Source organism: Phoenix dactylifera, chromosome 1 (assembly GCF_009389715.1).
Source record: "Phoenix dactylifera cultivar Barhee BC4 chromosome 1, palm_55x_up_171113_PBpolish2nd_filt_p, whole genome shotgun sequence".
NCBI classification, from domain to species: domain Eukaryota; kingdom Viridiplantae; phylum Streptophyta; class Magnoliopsida; order Arecales; family Arecaceae; genus Phoenix; species Phoenix dactylifera.
The window spans coordinates 13,161,333-13,184,029 of record NC_052392.1 but is presented as its reverse complement, the minus strand read 5'-3'; the positions used below and the strand labels follow the sequence as shown (position 1 = coordinate 13,184,029).

The 22,697-nt window shown below is 49.0% G+C and overlaps 1 protein-coding gene across 1 annotated transcript; it reads right to left on the bottom strand.

The window, feature by feature from the left end:
* Nucleotides 1-3,400: 3,400 nt before the first annotated feature.
* On the bottom strand, nucleotides 3,401-9,907 carry LOC103710673 (subtilisin-like protease SBT5.3). The gene is made up of 11 exons (XM_008796527.4): nucleotides 9,547-9,907; nucleotides 9,262-9,374; nucleotides 9,069-9,166; nucleotides 8,812-8,976; nucleotides 8,099-8,207; nucleotides 6,168-6,699; nucleotides 5,852-5,949; nucleotides 5,205-5,450; nucleotides 4,624-4,738; nucleotides 4,308-4,521; nucleotides 3,401-3,982 (listed from the first exon to the last, which is right to left on the bottom strand). The coding sequence occupies exons 1-11, from the start codon at nucleotides 9,631-9,633 to the stop codon at nucleotides 3,432-3,434; spliced, it is 2,328 nt and encodes a 775-aa protein (XP_008794749.2). The 5' UTR covers nucleotides 9,634-9,907; the 3' UTR covers nucleotides 3,401-3,431.
* Nucleotides 9,908-22,697: the final 12,790 nt, after the last annotated feature.

Sequence of the window (22,697 nt, the reverse complement as noted above, 5' to 3'; positions counted from 1 at the left end):
GACACATAAACAATATGAATGAAAAAGATGCCCATTTATTATTCAATAATAATAAAGTCAAGTACAAAACTATGTTCTAGAATTAATAATGTGTCAGCCATATTGGCTTCTAGGGCATATATCTAACATTGACCAAGTCAAAGAGCACTCTAACCTACCTGTTGATGCTAGAATATTGACCCCACCTCGCGTAGCATCATAATTGGCTTTTGGAGTGGTAGAGTCCTTTCGCTCAGTTCCAAAACTGCAAAAAAAGGTTGAGATCATGGATGGTGCTCCCGACTCTTAGGTGGAAACTCGGTTTGAAGCTGAAGCACCCAGAGTCCGTAAATCCTTCCGGCTGAGGGTTGCAAGGACTGTGAAGAAAGCCACCTCCAAACTCATCTCAACAAGGAGAAAAAAGAAAGTCCCCATTCCTGACACCGAACCCAACCTTCTCCATGCTACATGCCCATTGAGCTCTGTTCCTCACTATCTTCTTTTAGAATGGGGCAAGGCATGTGGATTCAATTTCTCTAAAGAAATGGCTAAGGAGGTGGTGAACACATTGATTGAACTGGAGAAAGAGAAGGCTGCAATTGCCACTACTTAAAAGGAGTTGCTGAAGCTGTTGACTGGAAGGTTTAATGATGATACTTAAAAACCATAGATTCTTCTTCTTTTTGTTCTTTGTTCTTCCTTTCAGTTGTTGTTAGTGATTTGATGTTGGACTGCCGCCTTGCAGTTGTAGTTACTCAGGCCATTTCTTTCTTAGATACTGTACTTGTGCCAATGTTATCCCCGCTGATTGCAGGCCTTATCTTTGGGAGTTTCTTGAATCTATTGACTGTTCGAATAACTGTGATTGTCTCTTGCTTCTGATGATCACCCTTGATTGTTGCCTTCGAGTGGACTGCCTTTAAATTTGCTGGTGGAATCGGTGGTCTCTGTTTTATCTTTCTATATTGTTTGTAAATTGTGTTGGGGTAAAAAAAACTCTCATTTCCTTAGTAAGTTGAGGATTGCTTAATCTCAATGATTGTCGTATATTAGAATATCAGAGGAGCTGGGGCTGCTGGCAAACGTAATGCGATCATGGACCTCATTTTGTCCTCAAATTGTGATATCATGATGCTTTGCTTTAGGAGACAAAAATTTCTTTGTCGTCACAAGCATTTCTCAGAGCATTGGATGACAACAAGATTGATGAGTGCGGCTATCTTGCTTCTATTGGTTCTTTGCCTGAAGCAAGATCTGTTTATCGCTGTTGTCTATGGGCCGAATGATAGTTGACCATTTTTTAAAAATCTCATTGATATTAGTAGCTTGCACTGAGGATCTTGGCTGATTGGGGGAGATTTTGATGCTACCAAGTCGCTGGAAGATAGGAAAGGAATAAATACTATGAAGTCAAAGCAGGGAGTTGTAATTAATCTGCCAGCAACCTCGCCTAACATAAATCTATCGAGGGTTCCGTTTATATTCGCCTACCGTCCTCCTCCGCTCCTCCTCGGCCTTCTCCTTCTCGAATCCATGGCGATCGCAGCCCTCCCAAATCCAGGGCTGTCTCCGATGGCCTCTCTCTCTCGTTTCACTCTAACGCCGCCGAGTACTCCGACCTCCGACCTCGGTGCGAGCGGCGCCTCCCTATTCTCAATCAGGTCACGAACTCGATCTCCATCATTTCGTTGGTTGCTGATTTGATTTGAAATTGCAGTGGAGATTCTCAAATTTGCCATCTTTCCACGCTGCAGGGTATGTAACCGGTCCATTTCCCTTCTATTCTTCATAAGTTGGATTATTCATGATGGCTGATTCCTTCATTCGAAAAATTTCATTCTTTTCTTTGTAAATTGAAGTATTTATGATAATGGATTCCACATTGATCTGAAATTTTTGAAGTAGATCTTGGTACTGAGAGTTGGCTTCCTCCTTGGTACTCCTTTCTCCTTTGTTTCCCTTCCCCTGCGACATCTTGAAGATAAAAAAGTGATCTTTGGCATTCTCAAACTTGTTTCCATTAGCAAAAACAATGGTTACCATAGAGTGAAGCTAGAGTGCGCGGTAGGCTGCAACTAAAGCCCAAGGCTTTTGTGTGTGTGTATATATATATAATTTTTGAGAAGAGATTACTCTAATTGAAAAAAAAGGTCGTCTTGGCTTTTGGTTTCTAAGGCATTGAGTCGCATCAACAAACTTTTAGGAAGAGATGCCAATGGATAGTTAGTTACATGTTGTGCAATAACAAAAAAGAAATCAAGAAGATGAGTTTGCAGCTACAGCAATTGCTAGAAGACTCAAACTAGAGGTCAAAGTGCCTTCAGTAGATAGAGAAGCGTTGTTTGTAACTCTAAACGCTCAGAGAATTCCCACTTATTGAAATCTTCTAGGAAAAGAAGTAGGTCCAAATCCAATAGTTGTTGATGTTTTGAAGGTCGTACCCCGCACAAGCAATTCAAAATTACATAATTTTCATGGATCATAGCATGCTACAATCATGTCATATGAAATTGGACCTGGGACTTTATGCAGCACTAGATAATGGTACTGAGGAAAGCTATTTATGTAAATATAATTTACATGGAAGTTTTTCAAGAAACTTTCTTTATTACAAATATCAGTCTATCAACATGCAAAAGGCTACCTGAATAACTGATAAGCAGCTATTATTTAATAGCATGCTTGCCAATAATTTAGACACCTGTAGCTTTTTTCAGAGGGAAGCACCTTTAACGATTTTTTTCCTAGTAGTCTTGTTACTCTTGTATGGGTAGCCATGGTAAATGATGGGTAAATGGAGTACACTTTTGTTAAATAGACCTGAAACCAACCCATACCTCAGTCAACTTAGAGTTGGCCTATACTGGCAATAATTTAATAGCAATAAATTGTAAAGCATCTAAATTATAAGCAATGACATCATATAGCAATAATTTAATGGCTTATTTGGTTGATAAAAGTTCATGATTATCCAGTGAAATCAACAATAAATTGGAGACTGTTTATGGCTATGGTAATGAATAGTCAATGTCACATGTTTGGTTTTTTTTATTATTTGCTGGCAAAGTAATAAATTTCAGTATTGATTTCACCTTGGTAAAAGACAAGCTTTTGTAAGATACTTACTAAAAAGTTAATACTTAAATCCAAGTGTTTATGATCTTATTAATGTTTCCAGAACTTACCTGTAAGTAGAGAAGCAAATTTCAGAAAATTTCAGTGATACTGATCGTCTGATCCTTTCAGCTACAAAATAAGAGGAAAGAGAAGGATGAATAAATACAGAGACCTAGTTCTGAAGCAATTTTCTAATTGCTTTTATTGATCCAAATGATACCAATAGCAATCTCCATCCAATAACTTCATCTTCCAATGAATCAAACCACCAGTTTGCTTCTACAACTGCTCACAATTTTAAAAAAAAAAATATAAAAAACTTATCAGCTCCTTGGCTAAGGCTCCAATCCTGCAGCACTCACTACTATAGGAGTTCTCACGTAGTGCTTCCCATCAGACCATATTAGCCCTCCAAAAACATAATCCGTAGACGCATGACCTTTCTTAACCTTCAAAGTAACCTCAAACTTTTTCTCTTCCCCTATCTTGTCATATGTTAAGCTTGTTGGATTCACGGACACTGAAATACCTCTTGGTTCTCTGACACGGACGATGTATGTGCCTGGCGATCCGACATTCTTCATTGCGCGGGTCACAGTGATGGATCCAGAGAGATCAGGGATGGTGATTGAAGGGTAGTTCAAATCTTCAAGCTTTGGGGGTTTAGAGGGGCATGAGAAAGAGTCAATGCTGAATATTGCTATCTGGGTGGAGTTGTAGCCTAGAGCACATAAGAAGTTCAAATAATCATTTGTTGTTAAATCATAGACCAAGCCAGGATCCATAGCACGGTTTGGTTGCACATGACCAGATCCATAGCTAAATGGTGTAGCCTTAACATAGGATGAATTTAACACGGGCTCGTCCATGCTGTCCTGAGTTCTTGCTGCAAATTAATAGAAGGAAAAAGAGAGAGAGAGAGAAACAAAAACAGGTAAGAATTATAATTCATTCACAGAATATTTTCCAAATCATAGATTGTGTTACCACAAATGAAAAAACAAAAAAATATCAAAGTTGTGAATCTTTTGTGAGTAGGATGAGACTATGAGTGAGGAACAAAAATCATGAAATTTGATTCTCTGGTTAGAACTTTCCAATTTCACGATCATGATCATATATTACAATTGTAGCACATATTTTACAAAAGAAATAAATTCCCTGAAAATAGAAAAAAAAAGTTGAATTAATAAAGCTCATGAATTTCATACCAGTGGTCATGATTGCTGATTTTATTGCTGAAGGACTCCAATCAGGGTGGAGACTTTTGAGGAGGCCCACGACACCAGATATATGAGGACATGACATGGAAGTGCCAGAATCTGAGTTGAAGGCAACACGTCGGGTATCGAAAGCTAGACCAGTTGGTCCAGCAGCTCCTGTGTAGGCAGCAAGAACACTAACCCCTGGTGCAGTGATATCAGGCTGAAAGGTGCAGCGATATCAGGCAGCAAGCAAGAAGTTAAATCGATGAATTAGAAGAACTCAGATGAGCTAAAGAAAGAAATGATAGAATTTTTTGTAAACCTTTAGGATTTCAGCATTGACAGTGTTTGGCCCCTGAGATGAGAAAGCTGCCATGAATGGTGCTGGTTTCGTGTCAAGCTGTGTTATTGGGGTTGTAATGTAACCAAGTGGTGACCTGACAGAAAATTGTCATGGTCAGAGAATTATAGTGCATATTTGTTTGACATTTGAGTGACAATTTGTGAGTGTTTGTAAAGGAAATAATAATATCATATATTTACAGTTTGGTCCAAGTTAATGTAAATGAACATATGCATGCAATGCACAAGATGGCCAGCAATACATCCACTTATTAAAGGGTGATTATTACATTGCGTGTTTAACAGTATCATAATCACAAATAATTAGGGAGACAACAACAACCAAAAACTAAGGCGTTACTTGATAAACTGCTAGTTTTTCATTTCTCTATAGGTTGATTGGCGAAATATTGAATCATGTGTGAATTCTCAGATAATGACTTCACCGGTAGAAAGCTAATTCATTAATGTTCTGTATAATTCTGTGATCTACATCCTTGCACAGCAGAGCACAGAACATATCTGTGACTATAAGCAGGAAATAAATTGGAGACAGCTTACTTGGTCGACTTGAGGTATGAGAAGAGAGAAAAGCCATCATTATAAGTGATATGGGTTGCTGGGAGGAGGTGAGCATCGGCGATGATTTCATTTCCGGAGCTCTGATCATTGACGAGGACCATCCCGCTGCCACCAGCCTGCAGAACGGCTTCACCCTTCTCCACTCTTGCAGTAATTCCACGGAGACAGACGACTATCTTCCCTCTAACCTTTTCAGGGTCGAGCGAACCCAGGTAACACAACTCACTGCAGAATTAAAGAGAGAGCAAATTTGTTCCTCTGTTAAAATCATCAAGGTTTATCTGCTGCTTGGTTGACAAGAACTCAATAGTCCTTACATAACTGCTTCAAGTTGTAGGTTTGCCACAACCTGTTTTGGTCTTCATTAAGAATTTCACCTAGTATTCTAATAAGAGCAAGATCGATAGTACGATGTAATACGATACAGTATGCATATTATCAAATTAAGTGATAATTGCAGAACTTACATGATAATTAATTATGATTACGATATCTAACAAGTCTTCCGTAATGGGATTCTTTTATAGCTATGCTTGAGAATAGACTGCTTCAACATACCAGTTGATATTGCACCAGAGAATTTTACGAGAAAGTTAATGGTGGCATGGAAATAAGTTGGTTCTTACGCATCATGCGCGGAGGCATTTGAAGCTCTGGCTTCTTTGGAGCTTATCATTGGATAAAGCTCGTTTCCTGGCAGGCCTTTCTGAGAAAGGCTCTCTCCCTGTAAAGATAAAAAGAAGAATTGGTCAGAGAAATATAGTCGACAGATATCACAATACGTAAATCCTCGTAGTATATAAAAGTAATCTACGAGCATATAGCCGAAATAAGGTAGAAAAAATACCAAAAAAATTCCGAGAGAATAAGAAAATTAATTGTAAATATGTTTCTTTTGAGAATGAGGGGGGATTAAAACTTTATAAACGCCGGTCCGAGAACCTTAATGCTTTTGTTGTTGAAGTTGATGTAGGCTGGAAACTCCCTGTCCATGGTGCTTGCGCCTACTGTAATTATCCATGGTGCGGTGTTGGAGACGGAACCTGGGCGCGGGCCGGAGTTGCCGGCCGAGCAGACCACGGTGATCCCATTCTTGACGGCATGGAACGACCCGATCGCTAGGCCGTCGAGAAAGTAGTCGGTGGGATCCCCGCCAAGGGACACCGAGAGCACGTCCACCCCGTCGTGTATCGCTGCATCGAAGGCGGCGATGATGTCGGCGTCGAAGCACTCGCTCCCATTGATGGGCGGCCAACAGACCTTGTAGGCCGCGACGCGGGCCCGCGGGGAGCCGCCTTTGGCCGTGCCGTTGCCGTAGCCCAAGATGTTGGCGCCGGGCACGAACCCACCGCCGGCGGTCGAGAGGGTGTGGGTCCCATGACCCACTTCGTCCCGCGGCGTTTCGAAGGTGGCGTTGAGCGGGCCGGCCGCGGATGCGTAGCCCTTGTTGTAGTACCGTGCACCGATCAGCTTCCTGCGTGCCACAAAATAAGATCCATCATCAAATCAGAGGATTGATATATTAATAAAGCTTAATCACTCCCACAGGTAAAGATAAGAATGGCAATGCTAGCTAGATTATCTATTTAATAATAGAGTTAAGTCTGAATTTAAATTTTTAATTTGTTTAATAAATAGATCGAGTTTCTATTGACAAATTTTTGGTCTAATCCAATCCAATTGCCATCTTTTTTTTTTTTTTTTTTAGTAAAGGTTGCTGGTGCACTGTCCAATACCAGAATCTTAAAATTTATATAAAAAAAAGGGAGATGAGGTGTAATGGCCAGTTACATAGCCGAAGATGAGATTATTATAATTAGGTTGGCATGTTATAGTTTAGCAAATTATCATCCACCCCACCCCCCACCCCCTAAAAAAAAGATAAATTTTAAGTGGAGAGATTTGTGGATCTCAACTCAAAGGTGGTATTTGGTTTTAATGGTTGAAGAAGCCTCGGCTTTTGCGCTAGTTAGTTGGCTAAATTTCTTCCCATGGACTGAAATTTGGAAGGATCCGGTCTCCCTTAGCTGGCACCCCCACCGGCGCTGAACCCAAAAGGTTGAATGCAGATGGTATTTCTCTGAATATATAATACATTGGGGTGAACTCTCCTTCAAATCAAGTTTTTTAGAGCATATTTTCTTTCAGAACCTTTTTTGGATTGTGAGTGCTCTAAAAGAAGACAATACATGGACTTCACTGCATGGGAAAAGACATGTTTGCAAATGGAATGTGTGAATACTCCATTATAAAAGTTGATAGCATTGGAGAACTTTATTCTGTAAAGTAGAAAAGTTGTTCGAGGACCACCAATAACTATGAAGAGTTAAAGTCCTAACTCGTCAGTTAAAAAGTGCATAGAATTTTAAATAATTAACTTATATGCAAGGGTAGAATTATTCACTTGTCCTACCAAAATCAAGTTTTTGTTAGGCATGGAAAAATATATTTTATGGAACAAGTTTATGTCCTTGGGCAAATTGAAGTTGTCAGGGTAGAACCGTCACCACTTATCTCTACAAAAAATACTAGTGTACTAGAAATTTAAACTTGTGATAGAAATGTAACCCTTTTACGAAAATATATGATTCAAACTAATTTATAGATGCACATAATTCCAGACAAATTCAGCAAAATTTTCCAAGTAGCATGATGTCAACAGCATACAACCAAACAAGGAAGCCCGCTGTCCACTGTGTCCAAATAATCACACGACTCGCAAGTTAGTCATTGGTGGAATGCAAGGATTTAATGAAGGCTTCGTACTAGATGGATGGGTAACTAGAAACACAAGTTCGAATGCATCTATCATAAAAAAGGGAGTGCCTTGGAAATATTTTTTTCAAGAGGTGCGAGGGGGGCAGGGAATAGACCTGTTGCATGAAAAGCTCTTATCTTCTCCAATCTGGCAGATTCCCTTCCACTTGGATGGAACTGGCCCCATGCCATCATCCTTGAAGCTCTCAGACTCTGGCCACACACCTACACATCCACAGTGCACAAAAGAAAAGGGTTCAGATAATTTAACTTGAGGATGAAAAAAAGGAACCCAAGTGAAGAAAATATAGAACATGTAGTCTTGGTCAATGGTCCCTGTCCATCAAGAACATTTAATCAGTGGATCCTTCTGAGGAAGGCACATATGTTGAAGTCAAAGAGCAGCCACCATCATCTTAATTGAATAGTTGGGGCATGTGCACTTTGGAATTTGGATTGATAGTTCCAAAGGGGTTCAGATATGATCTAAACTAAAATACACGGAGGAGCCATTAACATCAGGAGCATAGACTACTAGAATGAGCACTAAAAGTCAAATGCATTGCTTTAGTGCAATGAGATAAGCCAAGCGCAAACAAACAAAATATGTATAGTTTCCCGAGGTTCTAAAAAGTGACAGAGAAGAAGATTTGATCAGGAAAACCAGGCATTCAGTTGGAAAACAAACAAAGGGACAAATACTAGTGGAAACTTTGTGAGAGGTAAAAGAACTCATGAGGTTGATGTTTACTGAAAGGAACTTGGGGATGCAATCAGTTTTGTCTTTGTAATAAAGGTATGAAGCTGAAAGGAGAGCAGAAGGCAGTACCGGTGTCGAGGTTCCCAATAATGATGTCCTCGCCGAATCTTGCCTTCGTCCATAACGATTCCTTTGGAACTCTGCCATCCCTCTCGAGGCGAAGAAAATCCCACGACCGAGTTGTGTGAAGTTTGTACCCTCTGTTTGGAAACACAGAGACGACTCCAGGATACTCTGCAAGAAGAGAACGCAATCAGAACAGAAGAAAGAAGGAAACAGAGGAGAACAGGGGAAGCTAAAATTATATAAAAGAAGAGGAGTCTCACTTGAGATCTCCATTGCCTCTTCTTCTTCAAGATTCGCTGCGAAGCCATTGATATACCGTGTGTAGGAGTAAAACAAAGCATCTTGGGCCTTCTCCTTACTATGTTCGATTTAAAAACAATCAAGTAATTAGAGAGTTTATATACAATTTAAAAAAGGTAGACAAATTGAAGGAAACTTTGGAGAAGCGCTTACTTCCCCAAGACTGATGCCAAGAGCTCATGGTGAGAGTCTCTCACTCGCTTGGAGACATGCCAAGAAACCTCTTCGCCGTTGTGAGAATGACCTCCAAGGTACACAACATAAGACTGCACCCAAAAAGGTGGGGAAAAAAAAAAAAACCCAGATATAAGAAAACCAGATCGGACTTGGAATCGAAATACAGAGCAACGCATTAAGAGGCCAAATTCACAGAATAAATGCTAAGGAAACTAATCGAGCTTCGGAATGGAAAAGGAGGGTGGCATTCAAAAGCCTTGCCTTTTTGGCAGCAAAGGTGGGTCTTTGGAGAAGAATTGAGAAGAGGAAGGCCAAAAGAAGAGCAGCAGAACTCCTCGCGATCCCCATCTCTCCTCTTGTGACCTCCGGAGAGAAGTCTATCTAACAGCGTAATCTGGTTACCGCAGCCGGCTCAAAGCTCGAACTTCTATTTTAACTCCTTCTGTGGATAAACTATGATCTTCGCATAAATCTTATCAGATCCAAGTAGTTAAAACCGCAAAGCTTCCATCAAGGGATTCTTGGATTTGCCAGTTGCTAACACTGTTATTTTATTTTTAGTAATCTATTTTGTTCGACGGATGTCAGGGGGTGCCATGGAATGGGTCACCCAGCCCAAGCAGCCATGGTTGAAACTAAAGGCTTATGTTGGGTCATCAAAGACCTTATGATTTATCAAAAGAGGAAGAAGAAGAAGAAGAAGAAAAACCGTGTCGCCATCTGGAATAGGACTTGGCACCACAATCCATCTCGTTGACGTTGCAACTTAGGTCTGATTTGATCGAGGTACAGTTTTTTTTTTTTTTTTTGATGATAAAGGGAGGCATAGGCCACCCAGAAATTTATTGCAAGATACGGACTGGATTTACAGTGTTTGTGTTGTGGGTCACTTGAGGATGTGGTCCCAACTACGTATAGAGCTTGAGCCAGAAAATTTGATCGAGTTACAGCTTAACCTAACCACTAGAAGTGTCTACGAGCTAACACGAGCTTGAGCCAGGCTGTTTAATTTCGACTCGACAAGGATAGCTCGTCTAAAAATCTAGTAAGAAGTAAAGATTTCTGGAGTCTTTGATATTTGTACTTTGAGCTGCTCATGAATAACTTGCTTGTTTGACGATATAATCAGCTACAAGTGCCATATTGGGATTTTATGATTGAACAATATTTGACCTGGCTTGTTTGTAAAGTTTTAAGTTGATCCAAGTCAAGTTGGTTGTATTCAGTTGGGTTCGAGGCTCTAGTATTGGATGAAACTAATATAAGATAGCCAAAAGCTTGGTAGTGATGAAGAAATTTTTTATTTAAAAATGTGAAAAGGTAAGGAGGGGGTTGCTACCATATAAAATGATTTTTGATTTTATATGGAATTGCAAGGTATAATTTTATAACATTAAATATTTGGTTGTGCTATGAGTTTTGTGAAAAACTGCAGGTCATAAAATTAAGAACATCAATTTCCAATAGAATTTTTTAAATCATGCTTCATTACAAAGTCAACAAATATGGACAGTTTATAATTAATTTCTTGAAACAATTTTTCTTTTCCATGAAAACTTCCAATCTTTTCTTTTTCTTTTCCATAAAAGTCCTTGCAATCAAACATACTCTTCTTGAACGCGATCTATGACATCCAAGTACCTAGTTAAAATGTGGAAATTCAAAAGTTTAAACTCAAGTGTTGAAACTAAAATCTCCAAATGGAACTCAAGACAGACTCGAGTTAAATACCCTCATGAATTGCGTTTAATTCTTTTGGGTTATGAATTTATGCTGATTTTTTGAGATTGGATTGTTTTGGGTAGCTCCACAAGCTCTCGACGGTGCAAGTTGAGATTGGATTAGTGCTCGGCAGCTACAGCATTACGAGACTTTTTACATGTCTACATCATGACAGCTCAAATCTTAAAGAGAGTCATATTCAAGTTGATCAATCCTAGGCTGCAAATCTTAATGTCTCTATTTCGTGTGACCCATTTATTGCCTAAATCTTTGCAAGTTCGCTTCCACTCTATGGGGTCTTCCTATTCCCCTCAAAGTCAAGTGCTTTCTCTGGTTGTGTTGGAGGCACAGATTGAATACAAGGGAGGCCCTTGGTAGAAAGGTTGGCAAATATCTAGGTGGCTGTGCAATCTGCGGTTGTACACTGGAATCAATGGATCATCTATATTCTAGCTACCCTTCTTCTCATCGATTTCGAAGGCTCTTTGCACCTCCTTCCGAATGCTTCATCCACAATCATCTTTTAGATTCTTGTGTCTTGACCGGATACGACAAAGATTTCCTAAATGGACTCAGCAAATGATACTGATGCTTTTGGCTGCTTTAGGATGGATGTGCTAAAAAGGTCGAAATGTAAATTTTTTCTTCAGAAATCTTCTTTTTTTTGTCCTCGGTTGCCTTCGAAGTGAGATTCGTCCTCCTGGTATCACTGTGACACTAGCGCAATATCGATACAGTACGGTATGAAATTTTATTGACATACCGAGTGTTGATATACCACCTATAGCAGATACCGGTACTAAACCGGTACAGTATGGTATGCTCCTGATTTGGGCTGGTATGGAATATCATGCTCCGAAGCGTTGCATCTTCTTGATAGTTGGCCCATATTCTGCAATTAAGGTTCGGAGGGTTTGGGAATTTCTATTGCATAATCGTATCTCTTTCCCCTGAAATTTCAGTTTATATCGATTTTCTGGACTGCAAATGGTATATTGTATTAAAGAAAGTAGGGTTCTGCTTCAGCAGCTGCGGATGGAATAGAGCATCTTTTCTTTGTCTCAATCACCTGAAATCCTTAGTGTTGCTGGTGGTCCAAACCGAGAACGATTGACACGACGGTGTGAACGGGATTCCGTCTGAGTTGCCTTGGTTGGTGTTGGTTGCGCTCCACCTTCCACCGGGAGACCTGCAAACAAGCCTCGCACCACCACTGGGGTAGTGGGGGCCCTCCGACGATCAAGTCAGAGGAGATTGGAGGAGGAGGAAGGATGATAATCGCAAATAAGAGAATGCTCTGGGAGATGTTGCTTACCCCCCCTTCTCCCCCCAACCGCATATATACCTGGCTGGGGGGTCTCTCAGGGGGGTTTGTCATCGTGGGGCACGATGGAGTGGCCACTGACATGGCCGTTACAGGGCGTCGTGGAGCAGCGCCGGGTACGGCCATGACAGGGCGTAGTGGAGTTCCGTTTTGTACGGCTGATACAGGAGATCGTGGATCAGCATCGGATACAGCCGTTGCAGGGAGTAGTGGAGCAGGAGGCCGCGGCGTGCCTCTGGGGAATAGCCTGTCATTGTCGAAAGATATCCGACTCGGGGTCGGAGTGCTGGATCAGGGGGCAGCCGACTCGGGGTCGGGCTGCGGAGCCGAAGATATCCGACTCGGGGTCGGAGTGCTGGATCAGGGGGCAGCCGTGGTCTTCCTGGGCACGCGTGCCGGTCCCGTGGGGCATGGTGGCTAAGTTCCCCCGTAACAGTAGCCCCCCACTCCCGAGCCTGGAACCAGAAGGGGAACGGGTGAAGGGAGTGATGCTTCGAGATTGCCACCATCCCTCAGAAAGGCGCGCGCTCTTTGAGTTTCCCGCCTTCTTTATGGCGTATGGCGGTTGTCGCTGATCTGGCAGGCTGAGGATTTCGGCGGACATCCTTCCTTAATGGTGTCGATTCGCCTTTGGGGTGCGAGCGATCCTTCGGCAGCCAGGCGTCTTCTGGCGTCATCGAGGCGTCACCCGCCTTTCCGCCTATTTAATCGGGGGCCCTCCCCCGTCCGTCTTCCTCTTTACAGATATTTTCGAGTTTCTCTTTTGCGCTGCCGTTGTTGCCGTTCTTCCTTCTCTTCCGGTGAGTTACCCCATTCTTCTACTTAGGGCTCTCCATACTTTCTCCTTTTATACCAGTGCACTCCAGTCGTTCCGGTCTTTCCCCCCTTCTTGTCCCCGTCCTGACCGTAGGATTGGCCATTAGGAATGGGCGAAGTGAGAGCAGACCACATTAAGTCGGAGCTGGTCGCCGAAGACTTAGACAAACTCGTGGCTCGGTACCACCTTCCCGAGGCTTGCAACGTCACGCTCCCGGGGCCTGAGGAGAGGATGTCCCATCCTCCTCCAGGGAAGATCGCCATTAATGAGGGCATTCTCCAGGCCGGGTTCCGCTTTCCCCCTTCGGACTTAGTCGTGCAGGTGCTCCGGGGTTTAAAAGTGGCGCCGACGCAACTGGTGCCGAACTCGTGGCGTGCCCTGACGGTCTTCCAGGTTCTCTGCCGTATGCATGAGATTTCCGCCACCCTGAATATTTTTTGGGAGTTCTACAGCCTGAGCGGCCACCCCCAGGACAAAGGGTGGTGGTGCTTTGCAGCGCGGCGAGGGTGCGGCCTCGTCAAGGAGGCTCCTACCTCCATTCACGGCTGGAAGGAGCGCTTCTTTTTTGTTGATGCAGATCCCTCTTGGGGAATCAGGGCGACCTGGGAGACACCGATGAAGTCTCCGATCGGCCTATCGAGACTGTCAAGGGAGGAATCCGATGGCTTGGCCGCCTTGAAGGGGTTGGTTGCCGAAGGCCAGCTCCCCCCGGTGGCCCGCCTTATTTCCGAGGATACTTTGGTGAATGTCGGTCTGAGCTCGGTCCCCACCGACCGTGAGTCCGCCACCGATTCTTTCTTGACTTCTTTCCCTTCTTTCGTCCCGTTCTTTCCTTTGATTTCTCCGCCTCCGACTATCCCGTCCTTTTTGCAGAGATCGACGACGTCATGCGGTCGGTGAAGGCAAAGGCTGTTAGTAGGACGTCCCTACTGGAAGCAGTCCAGAGGAGGAAACGAGCTCCTCCGAGCGGGGCCCCACCGGCGAAGAAGTCCCGCAAGGAGGTGCCTCCGACGCCGACCGGCGAGTCCGGGCCCGCCGATCAGGGAGACGCCGTGGGCACGGACCGGCAGCTGACGCTGTAACAGCCTTCCGGTGGTAAGATTGCCGCTATTCCGGAGGTATCATCCGAGCCTGCTCGAGACGAATGGGTCGGACGTGATCGGTCCCCGGCCCGGCCTTCGACTCAGTCGGCTCCTGATGACTCAAGGAGGGACGTGCCGAGGCCTCGGCCGAGCGGGACCCTATCAATTCCTGGGGTGTCCCCCGCCCCGAGCACAATCAGCAGGACTCTTCTCCAGGCGACGGATAAGGGCAAGGCTGTAGAACCACCATCCGGCTCCGGGGAGAAATCGGGGTCGGCCTTCACTACCGACGGCGCCCGAAATCTCATCGAAACAGTGCTGCTGGAGAAGGACCGTCGGCGGGTCCGGGAGTTGGAGGTCTCTGACGTTGGGGCTGCCAGCTGCGTCTGTCTCATGTCGGTGAGTGTTCTTCTGGCCGCTTTTCACCATTTATCGGCTCTGTTGTTCTCCGCCTGACGCCCTCATTTTTCCTATTTCTTAGCTCGCCCAGTACATGGTCCGTCTGGAGGAGTGCTACAAGGAACAGGCGGGGCTTCTGGCGAAGGCCGAGGACCGGCTGAAAGCAGTGGAAGAGGGAGGCCCGGCTGCGGCGGGCAGGACGACCGGGGACCTCGAGGCGAGGCTCCGGGAGGCCGAAGAGCGGGCACTCAGCTTCGCCGCCCTCGAGAAGCAACTGTTGGAGGCTCAGGAGCAACTCAAGGTTGCCTCGGGCCTCGAAAGCGGGATCAAAAAGGCGGAGGAACGAGCCGAAAAGCTGTCCCGGAAGGTCGCGGACTATCGAGAGAGGTGGGAGAAAGCCCAGCGGTCTGCCGATAACGCCCGCAACCGAACCCGGTCTTTTGAGGCGAAACTGGGTGAATTGGAGTCGGCCTTGGAGAAGTTCCGCGCGAACGACCAAGAGCTTCGTTCGCGCCTGGAGGAAGCTGAGGCCGCTCGCACTGCTGCCGAGGCGAAGCACAAGGAGGCTCAGGCCAATCTGCTGAGGGTCTCCTCCGAGGCTGACGACCGGATTGTGGCGAAGGTCTTGGAGGCTAAAGCTCAGATTACGGAGCGAGCGGAGGCGGCGCTGGCCGAGAAGAGTGCGGAGATCGGGCGTCAGGCGGTGCAGGCTTATCGTCAGTCCGCCGAGTTCACCCGTGACATGTCGGAGGCGGTACGGGCCTATCGTCAGTCTGACGAGTTCATCCGTGACGCGTCGGACACGGGGTCCGAATCCTTCATCTTAGGCTTCGAGGAAGGCCTCGCAAGGGTGTCGGCTAAGTACCCCGAAGTTGACCTGAGTGGGATCTCCCTTCTCGACTCCTCTCCGGCGCCATTGCCTGCTGATTCTCCAACCGCCTCCCTACCCCCTGCGGACGAGCCCGACGCTCCCGACCCGGGGGTCCCTCCAAGCTGACCTTCTGTACCTTTCGTTTTTTTTTTTTTTTTTTTTTTTGGCGGCATTTTGCCAAATTGTATGGGCCTCGGCCCTGAGACAATGAAAATTAATGCAAGTTAAATGTTTCTTCATCCCGCTTTCATCCTTCCTCTTTTTAGCTCTTGGTTGCGTTTTGCCGACTTCTGATTCCCGAAGTTCTTCCGGCGCTAAGCCAGGCATCCGAGGGTTAGGCCTCAGGAAATTCTTCCGGCGCTAAGCCAGGCATCCGAGGGTTAGGCCTCAGGAAACTCTTCCGGCGCTAAGCCAGGCATCCAAGGGTTATGCCTCAGGAAACTCTTTCGGCGCTAAGCCAGGCATCCGAGGGTTAGGCCTCAGGAAATTCTTCCGGCGCTAAGCCAGGCATCCGAGGGTTAGGCCTCAGGAAACTCTTCCGGCGCTAAGCCAGGCATCCGAGGGTTAGGCCTCAGGAAATTCCACTAGTTGGTCGACCAAGGCTGGCGCAAGCCACGGCGACCGGTCGGGGCTTCAGGCTAGTCTGCTCCCGGGATGGTCATCGGGTTAGCCTGGCATCCGAGGGCCGAGCCTCGGGACATTCCACTCGTTGGTCGGCCAAGGCTGGCGCAAGCCGAGGCGACCGGTCGGGGCTTCAGGCTAGTCTGCTCCCGGGATGGTCATCGGGTTAGCCTGGCATCCGAGGGCCGAGCCTCGGGACATTCCACTCGTTGGTCGGCCAAGGCTGGCGCAAGCCGAGGCGACCGGTCGGGGCTTCCGGCTAGTCTGCTCCCGGGATGTTCATCGGGCTAGCCAGGCATCTGAGGGTTGTCAAGCCTCAGGGACATTCCACTCGTTGGTCGGCCAAGGCTGGCGCAAGCCGAGGCGACCGGTCGGGGCTTCCGGCTAGTCTGCTCCCGGGATGTTCATCGGGCTAGCCAGGCATCTGAGGGTTGTCAAGCCTCAGGGACATTCCACTCGTTGGTCGGCCAAGGCTGGCGCAAGCCGAGGCGACCGGTCGGGGCTTCAGGCTAGTCTGCTCCCGGGATGGTCATCGGGTTAGCCTGGCATCCGAGGGCCGAGCCTCGGGACATTCCACTCGTTGGTCGGCCAAGGCTGGCGCAAGCCGAGGCGACCGGTCGGGGCTTCAGGCTAGTCTGCTCCCGGGATGGTCATCGGGTTAGCCTGGCATCCGAGGGCCGAGCCTCGGGACATTCCACTCGTTGGTCGGCCAAGGCTGGCGCAAGCCGAGGCGACCGGTCAGGGCTTCCGGCTAGTCTGCTCCCGGGATGTTCATCGGGCTAGCCAGGCATCTGAGGGTTGTCAAGCCTCAGGGGATTCCGCTCGTTGGTCGGCCAAGGCTGGCGCAAGCCGAGGCGACCGGTCGGGGCTTCCGGCTTGTCTGCTCCCGGGATGATCATCGGTCTAGCCAGGCATCTGAGGGTTGTCAAGCCTCAGGGAATTCCGCTCGCTGGTCGTGCGCCTGTCGCTTGCTGCCCGACGGGATTTCTCCGTGGCCAGCTGCGATCGTGTTTCTCCTCTTCTCCAAGCGTTGCCTGGGGAACACCAGAAGAGCATTAAACGCTAATTAGTGCGTTACCTGGGGAATCAGATCGCCAGTTGCTGCTTGTGAGGAGTGTCAGTTGAGCGGCCGCGATACGCGCGTTCTTCGAGGCGGATGCGGCCTGGACGCGAGCGGGGATAGGTTGACCTAGGGGTACATGCCACCCGGCGTGTCCTGCACAAAGAATGGGATTAAGGAGAACGACGCTTAGGAAATCGCGGAGAGATACGCCTCGGGAACCGGAACGGCTCCGGATCCAATGCGTCCGCATTTATTGGAGCCACCCGCATCGGAACGACCAGGGGGCCGCAGTTTGGCTATAAATACAGGTGTAGGTACGACGGAGTTTGCCAAGCCGGAGCTGTTCGGGTTGCCATGGATCGTGGACCTCCTCCTTGGCATATGACTGAGAGACTCCTGTCGAAGGAAAGGGGAGGCGCTCCCCTTGCGACTTCAGCCAACTAGCCGTTTCATCTGGGATCAACAAGGAGGGTCTCCCCGACGGAACTCCGCTCTAGGCGTTTCATCCGGGATCACATCTCCCCTCCTTGAAGTTCAGCCTCCCAATTGAGCTCTGCACCAGACGCTCAATCCGGGACCGCGCCTCCATATGCTCTTCCCCCTCGTATCCCTTCTCTTTCCTTCCACTGGGGAGGATCGGGATATCCTTTGGAGGCGGCGTCCCCCTGGGGGCAGCGGGAGCTTCCTCTGCGGCGGCTCCTTGTCTTCTTCGGGAGGCGTGGATGGCGCCTCCGGTTAGAAGCACCCACTTTCGGTGGGATTGCAGCCGCTTTGGGTTGAGGGTTTGGGATCCTCGATCCTCAGCTCCATGGAGTCCCCACCTCTTCTTTGCTTCTTTTACTCCCTAATTCCCCTTTGGGAATTCCTTGTAATCACACGAGCACGCCATTGTAACCAGAAATTATTGAAATGAAAAGTGTTATACATTTTCTTGATCTGTCTTTCCGGCTTCTTCTTTCTACTGGTAATATACCCGCAGGTTAGCGGAGTTCCAGCTCCTCGGAATTTCTCGACCATCTAGGGCCTCTAGCTGGTAGGAGCCAGGTCGGTTTACCCAGCGAACCCTATACGGGCCTTCCCAATTCGGCGCTAGCTTCCCACCTTCCGTAGGTTGAGATGCTCTAGCTCGCCTTAGCACCAGATCTCCGATTCTGAAAAGCTTCGGTCGGACTTTGGAGTTGTAATATCGGGCCACTCTCCGCTGATACATTGCCATCCGAACCTGCGCCATTTCCCTTGCTTCTTCCAAGAGATCCAGGTTCCCTCGGAGTTGCTCCGAGTTGGCCTCGGATCGGTGTGCGGCCACCCGAGGTGAGGGGAGTCCGAGCTCTACGGGGACAACGGCTTCCGTGCCATAGGTTAGGCTGAAAGGCGTTTCCCCGGTAGGAGTCCGATGCGTGGTCCGATACGCCCAAAAGACATTCTCGAGTTCTTCGACCCAAGCTTGCCCCGTCCGCCCGATCCGCGCTTTGATACCTTGGAGGATTGTCCGATTTGTGACCTCGGCCTCGCCGTTGGTTTGGGGATGCGACACGGACGTGAACCGATGCTCGATCCCAAACTCCTCGCAGAAGTCTCGGAAATGCTTGTTATCGAACTGTCGACCGTTATCTGAGATGAGGACCCGAGGTACCCCAAATCGGACAATGATGTTCTTCTTTACGAACTTCCGGACTTGCGCCTCCGTGATAGTGGCCAGTGGCTCTGCCTCCACCCACTTGGTGAAGTAGTCGATGGCGACAACCAAAAATTTCCGCTGGGCCGAAGCGATGGGGAATGGTCCGAGGATATCCATTCCCCACTGTGCGAAGGGCCAGGGCGCGGTGATTGGCGCCAAGGGAACAGAGGGGACTCTCTGGACGTTGGCGTGGCGCTGGCAGGCGTCACATTTCCGTACGTGATCCTTCGAGTCCTCCAACAAGGTCGGCCAATAGTAGCCTTGCCTCATGATCTTATGCGCCAAGGACCTAGCCCCCAAGTGCGATCCGCAGATGCCTTCGTGGACTTCGCTGAGGGCGTAGGCCGCTTCCGAGGGGCGGAGGCACCTTAAGAGAGGGGCGGTAAACGAGGTCCGATACAGCCTCCCTTCATAAAGTACGTAGTGGGCGGACTTTATAACAAGTCGCCGAGCTTGGTCTTCGTCTTCAGGGAGGATCCCTTCGGCGAGGTAGGCTACAAGCGGGTCCATCCAAGATGGCTCTGGATCGATCGCCATCACCGCTCCAGCCTCGCCGATGCTCGGGGCGTCTAGGGTCTCCAGGTATATCGCCCTTGACAAGTTGTGTGCGTCTGCGCCCACCAAGCGGGACAGCCTGTCGGCCCTGGCATTTTCGCTTCTTGGGACCTGCTGAATGTCAACATTGCCGAGGTCTGGAATGAGTGCTTGCACCTTCCGGACATAGCTCTGCATGGTCGGGCTTCGTGCCTCGAACTCCCCTCGGACCTGCCCGACCACCAGCTGGGAGTCGGTGAAGACCTTCAGACGCCGGATGCCGAGCTCCTTGGTGAGTTTGAGTCCCGTGACTAGGGCCTCGTACTCCGCCTCATTGTTAGTCACTGGAAATCCGAACCTCAAGGCATACTCGGCTATCACTCCATCGGGACTGGTAAGGACCAGCCCAGCTCCTCCACCTTCAGGGTTCGACGACCCATCAATGTGGAGCGTCCAGATCGGGAGGTCGAGGCTGGGTGTTTCCGGCGGCCTAGGTTCCGCCTCCTGCACAGTGCACTCAGCGAGGAAGTCCGCGAGCACCTGGGCCTTGATGGCGGGTCGGGGCTGGTAGCGAATGTCGAACTCTCCAAGTTCTACTGCCCACTTCACCAGCCGTCCAGCATTCTCAGGATTGCTGAGGATCTGCCGCAGTGGTTGATCGGTCAAAAGGGTGACAGAATGAGCCTGGAAATAGGGGCGAAGCCTCCTGGTCGCAGTCAGCAGCGCGAAGGCGATCTTTTCAGCCTTCGTGTACCGCGTCTCGGCATCCCGGAGGACTCGGCTGATGTAGTACACAGGCTCCTGAAGCTTTGCCTCTTTCCGAACCAATACTGCGCTGACTGCGGTTGGGGAGACCGCCAGATAAAGGTAGAGCATCTCCCCCTCTTGCGGCTTGGACAGCAGGGGAGGAGATGCCAAGTACTCCTTGAGCTGGTCGAACGCCACTTGACATTCGGCCGTCCAGAGGAAGTCTTTCGGGTGCTTCAACACCTTGAAGAACGGTTGGCAGCGTTCGGCCGATTTTGCCACAAATCGTCCGAGCGCGGCGACCCTTCCAGCGAGCTCCTGAACCTCCTTCACTTTGGTCGGAGGGGACATATCTTGGATGGCCTGGATTTTGTCCGGGTTGGCCTCGATCCCCCGCTGGTTAACAATGAAGCCGAGGAACCTCCCGGCCGAAGCACCAAAGGCGCACTTCGCTGGGTTTAGCTTCATACGAAACTTCCGCAAGGTGGCGAAAGTCTCCTCCAGATCCGTAATGTGCTGATCCGCATGGTGGCTCTTTACCAGCATATCGTCCACGTACACCTCCATGTTCCGGCCGATTTGCTCCTTGAAGATTTTGTTGACGAGGCGCTGGTAAGTAGCGCCAGCATTCTTCAGACCGAAGGGCATTACCTTGTAACAGTACAGCCCCCGGTCTGTTATAAAGGCCGTTTTCTCCTCGTCCTGCGGGGCCATCATTATTTGGTTGTAGCCGGAGAAGGCGTCCATGAAAGATAGCAGCTGATATCCGGAAGTCGCGTCGACCAGTTGGTCTATTCGTGGAAGCGGGAAGCTATCCTTGGGGCACGCCTTGTTCAGGTCGGTGTAGTCGACGCACATCCTCCACTTCCCGCTCGCCTCCGGACAAGTACAACGTTTGCCAGCCACTCGGGGTAGCTCACCTCCCTTATGAAGCCTGCTTCCAAGAGTTTGTCTACCTCCTGGTCGACCACCCAGATCCGATCCGGGGCACAGTGTCTCTTCTTCTGCTTTACGGGTCGGTGTGTCGGGTCGACGTTGAGGGCGTGAGAAATGACCTCCGGGTCGATCCCAGGTACATCGGCCGCCGACCAGGCAAATACATCAGCATTGGCTTGGAGGAATTCCACTAGCCGGAGCCGAGCTTCCGAGTCGAGATTGGCACCGACCCGGACCGTACGATCTGGGCGACCCTCTTCAAGGGGAACTTCGATTACACCCTCGGCCGGCTCCCCGTGCCGCAAAGCCACCTCATCTCTGGCGTCAAGGGACTCGACGCTTAGGGGCTCCGCGGGCTTCTTTCCTTTGAGAGTTGCTAGGAAACATTGTCGTGCGGTCGGTTGGTCACCTCGGACCTCTCCAATCCCGGCCGCCGTGGGGAACCGCATGAGCAAATGGTATGTAGAGACTACCGCGCGAAGGGCGTTCAGTCCGGGTCGTCCGAGGATTGCGTTGTAGGCCGAGGGAACACGGACGACCAAGAACCCGAGCCGCACCGTGGCTTCTGCGGGTGCGATGCCCGCAGTCACAGGCAACTCAACGACACCTTCGGCCGAGATAGCGTCTCCAGTGAATCCTATGAGGGGGGTGGATGTTTTGTGCAACAGTTGTCGGGACAAGCTCATCTTTTGGAAGGCCTCGTAAAACAAAATGTCAGCTGAGCTTCCACTATCCACAAGAACACGCCTTACATCATAATTCGCCATAGTGAGGGAGATCACCATGGCGTCATCGTGGGGAGTCTGAACCCCCTTTACATCTTCATCACAAAAAGTGATTACATTTCCGACCCGCTGCCTCTTCGCGACGGCCACCCCTGATGCTTCCGCCGAGCCCCCTGCGTTCCTCACGGGCCGAGAGCAGCCCCCAGTGATGGTGTGGATGACGCCCGCGACGGGCCGATTCTGCTCCCGAGGCTCCTGAGGGGCCGGGTCGGCCGGACGCGGGTTTGCAGGGGGACGTCGGTCATTTACATATCGGCCGAGACGCCCTCGACGGATGAGAGCCTCGATCTCGTCCCGAAGCTGGAAGCAGTCTTCGGTGTCGTGGCCGTGGTCCCGGTGGTACTCACAGTACGCCCGAGAGGGCCTCCTCCCAGGGATCTTCTTCATCTGCCTTGGGACCGGGAGGTCCTCTCGCCCCTTGACCTCCATAAGGATCTGGGCCCAGGGAGCCAGGAGTGGGGTGTACCGGTCGAAACGTCGGTGCGGAGAACGAGGGCGTGGGGCGCCGTGGTTCCTCGCTGGTGATGGGCTTCTGCGCCGACGTTGAGGCGTCGGGCTTCTCCTCCGGGATGCCTCTTTTCGCCTTTTCTTCCCGAGCTTTAGAGGGGTCTCGGCGGCCTTCTTGCTCCGGTGGGCGGCCGCCTCCTCGGCGTCCGCATACTGGTTCGCCCGAGACAGCAACTCCGGGAAGCTCCGCGGCAGGCGTTTGTCCAGGGAGAAGGTGAGTCTGCCCTTCCGGAAGCCACGCTTCAGGGCTGAGAGAGCCACCTCCTGGCTTAGGTTCCGAACCTCCAGTGTAGCCTTGTTGAAGCGGGTGAGATAATCCCGCAAGC

What these genes read in the sequence shown, in the direction of transcription:
- LOC103710673 (XM_008796527.4), bottom strand. Translation starts at nt 9,633, where the DNA reads ATGGGGATCGCGAGGAGTTCTGCTGCTCTTCTTTTGGCCTTCCTCTTC. An exon ending in TTGGCATCAGTCTTGGGGAA is followed by an intron (nt 9,167 to 9,261) that starts GTAAGCGCTTCT and finishes AATCGAACATAG; the next exon opens with TAAGGAGAAGGCCCAAGATG. An exon ending in TATTGGGAACCTCGACACCG is followed by an intron (nt 8,208 to 8,811) that starts GTACTGCCTTCT and finishes GTGGATGTGTAG; the next exon opens with GTGTGTGGCCAGAGTCTGAG.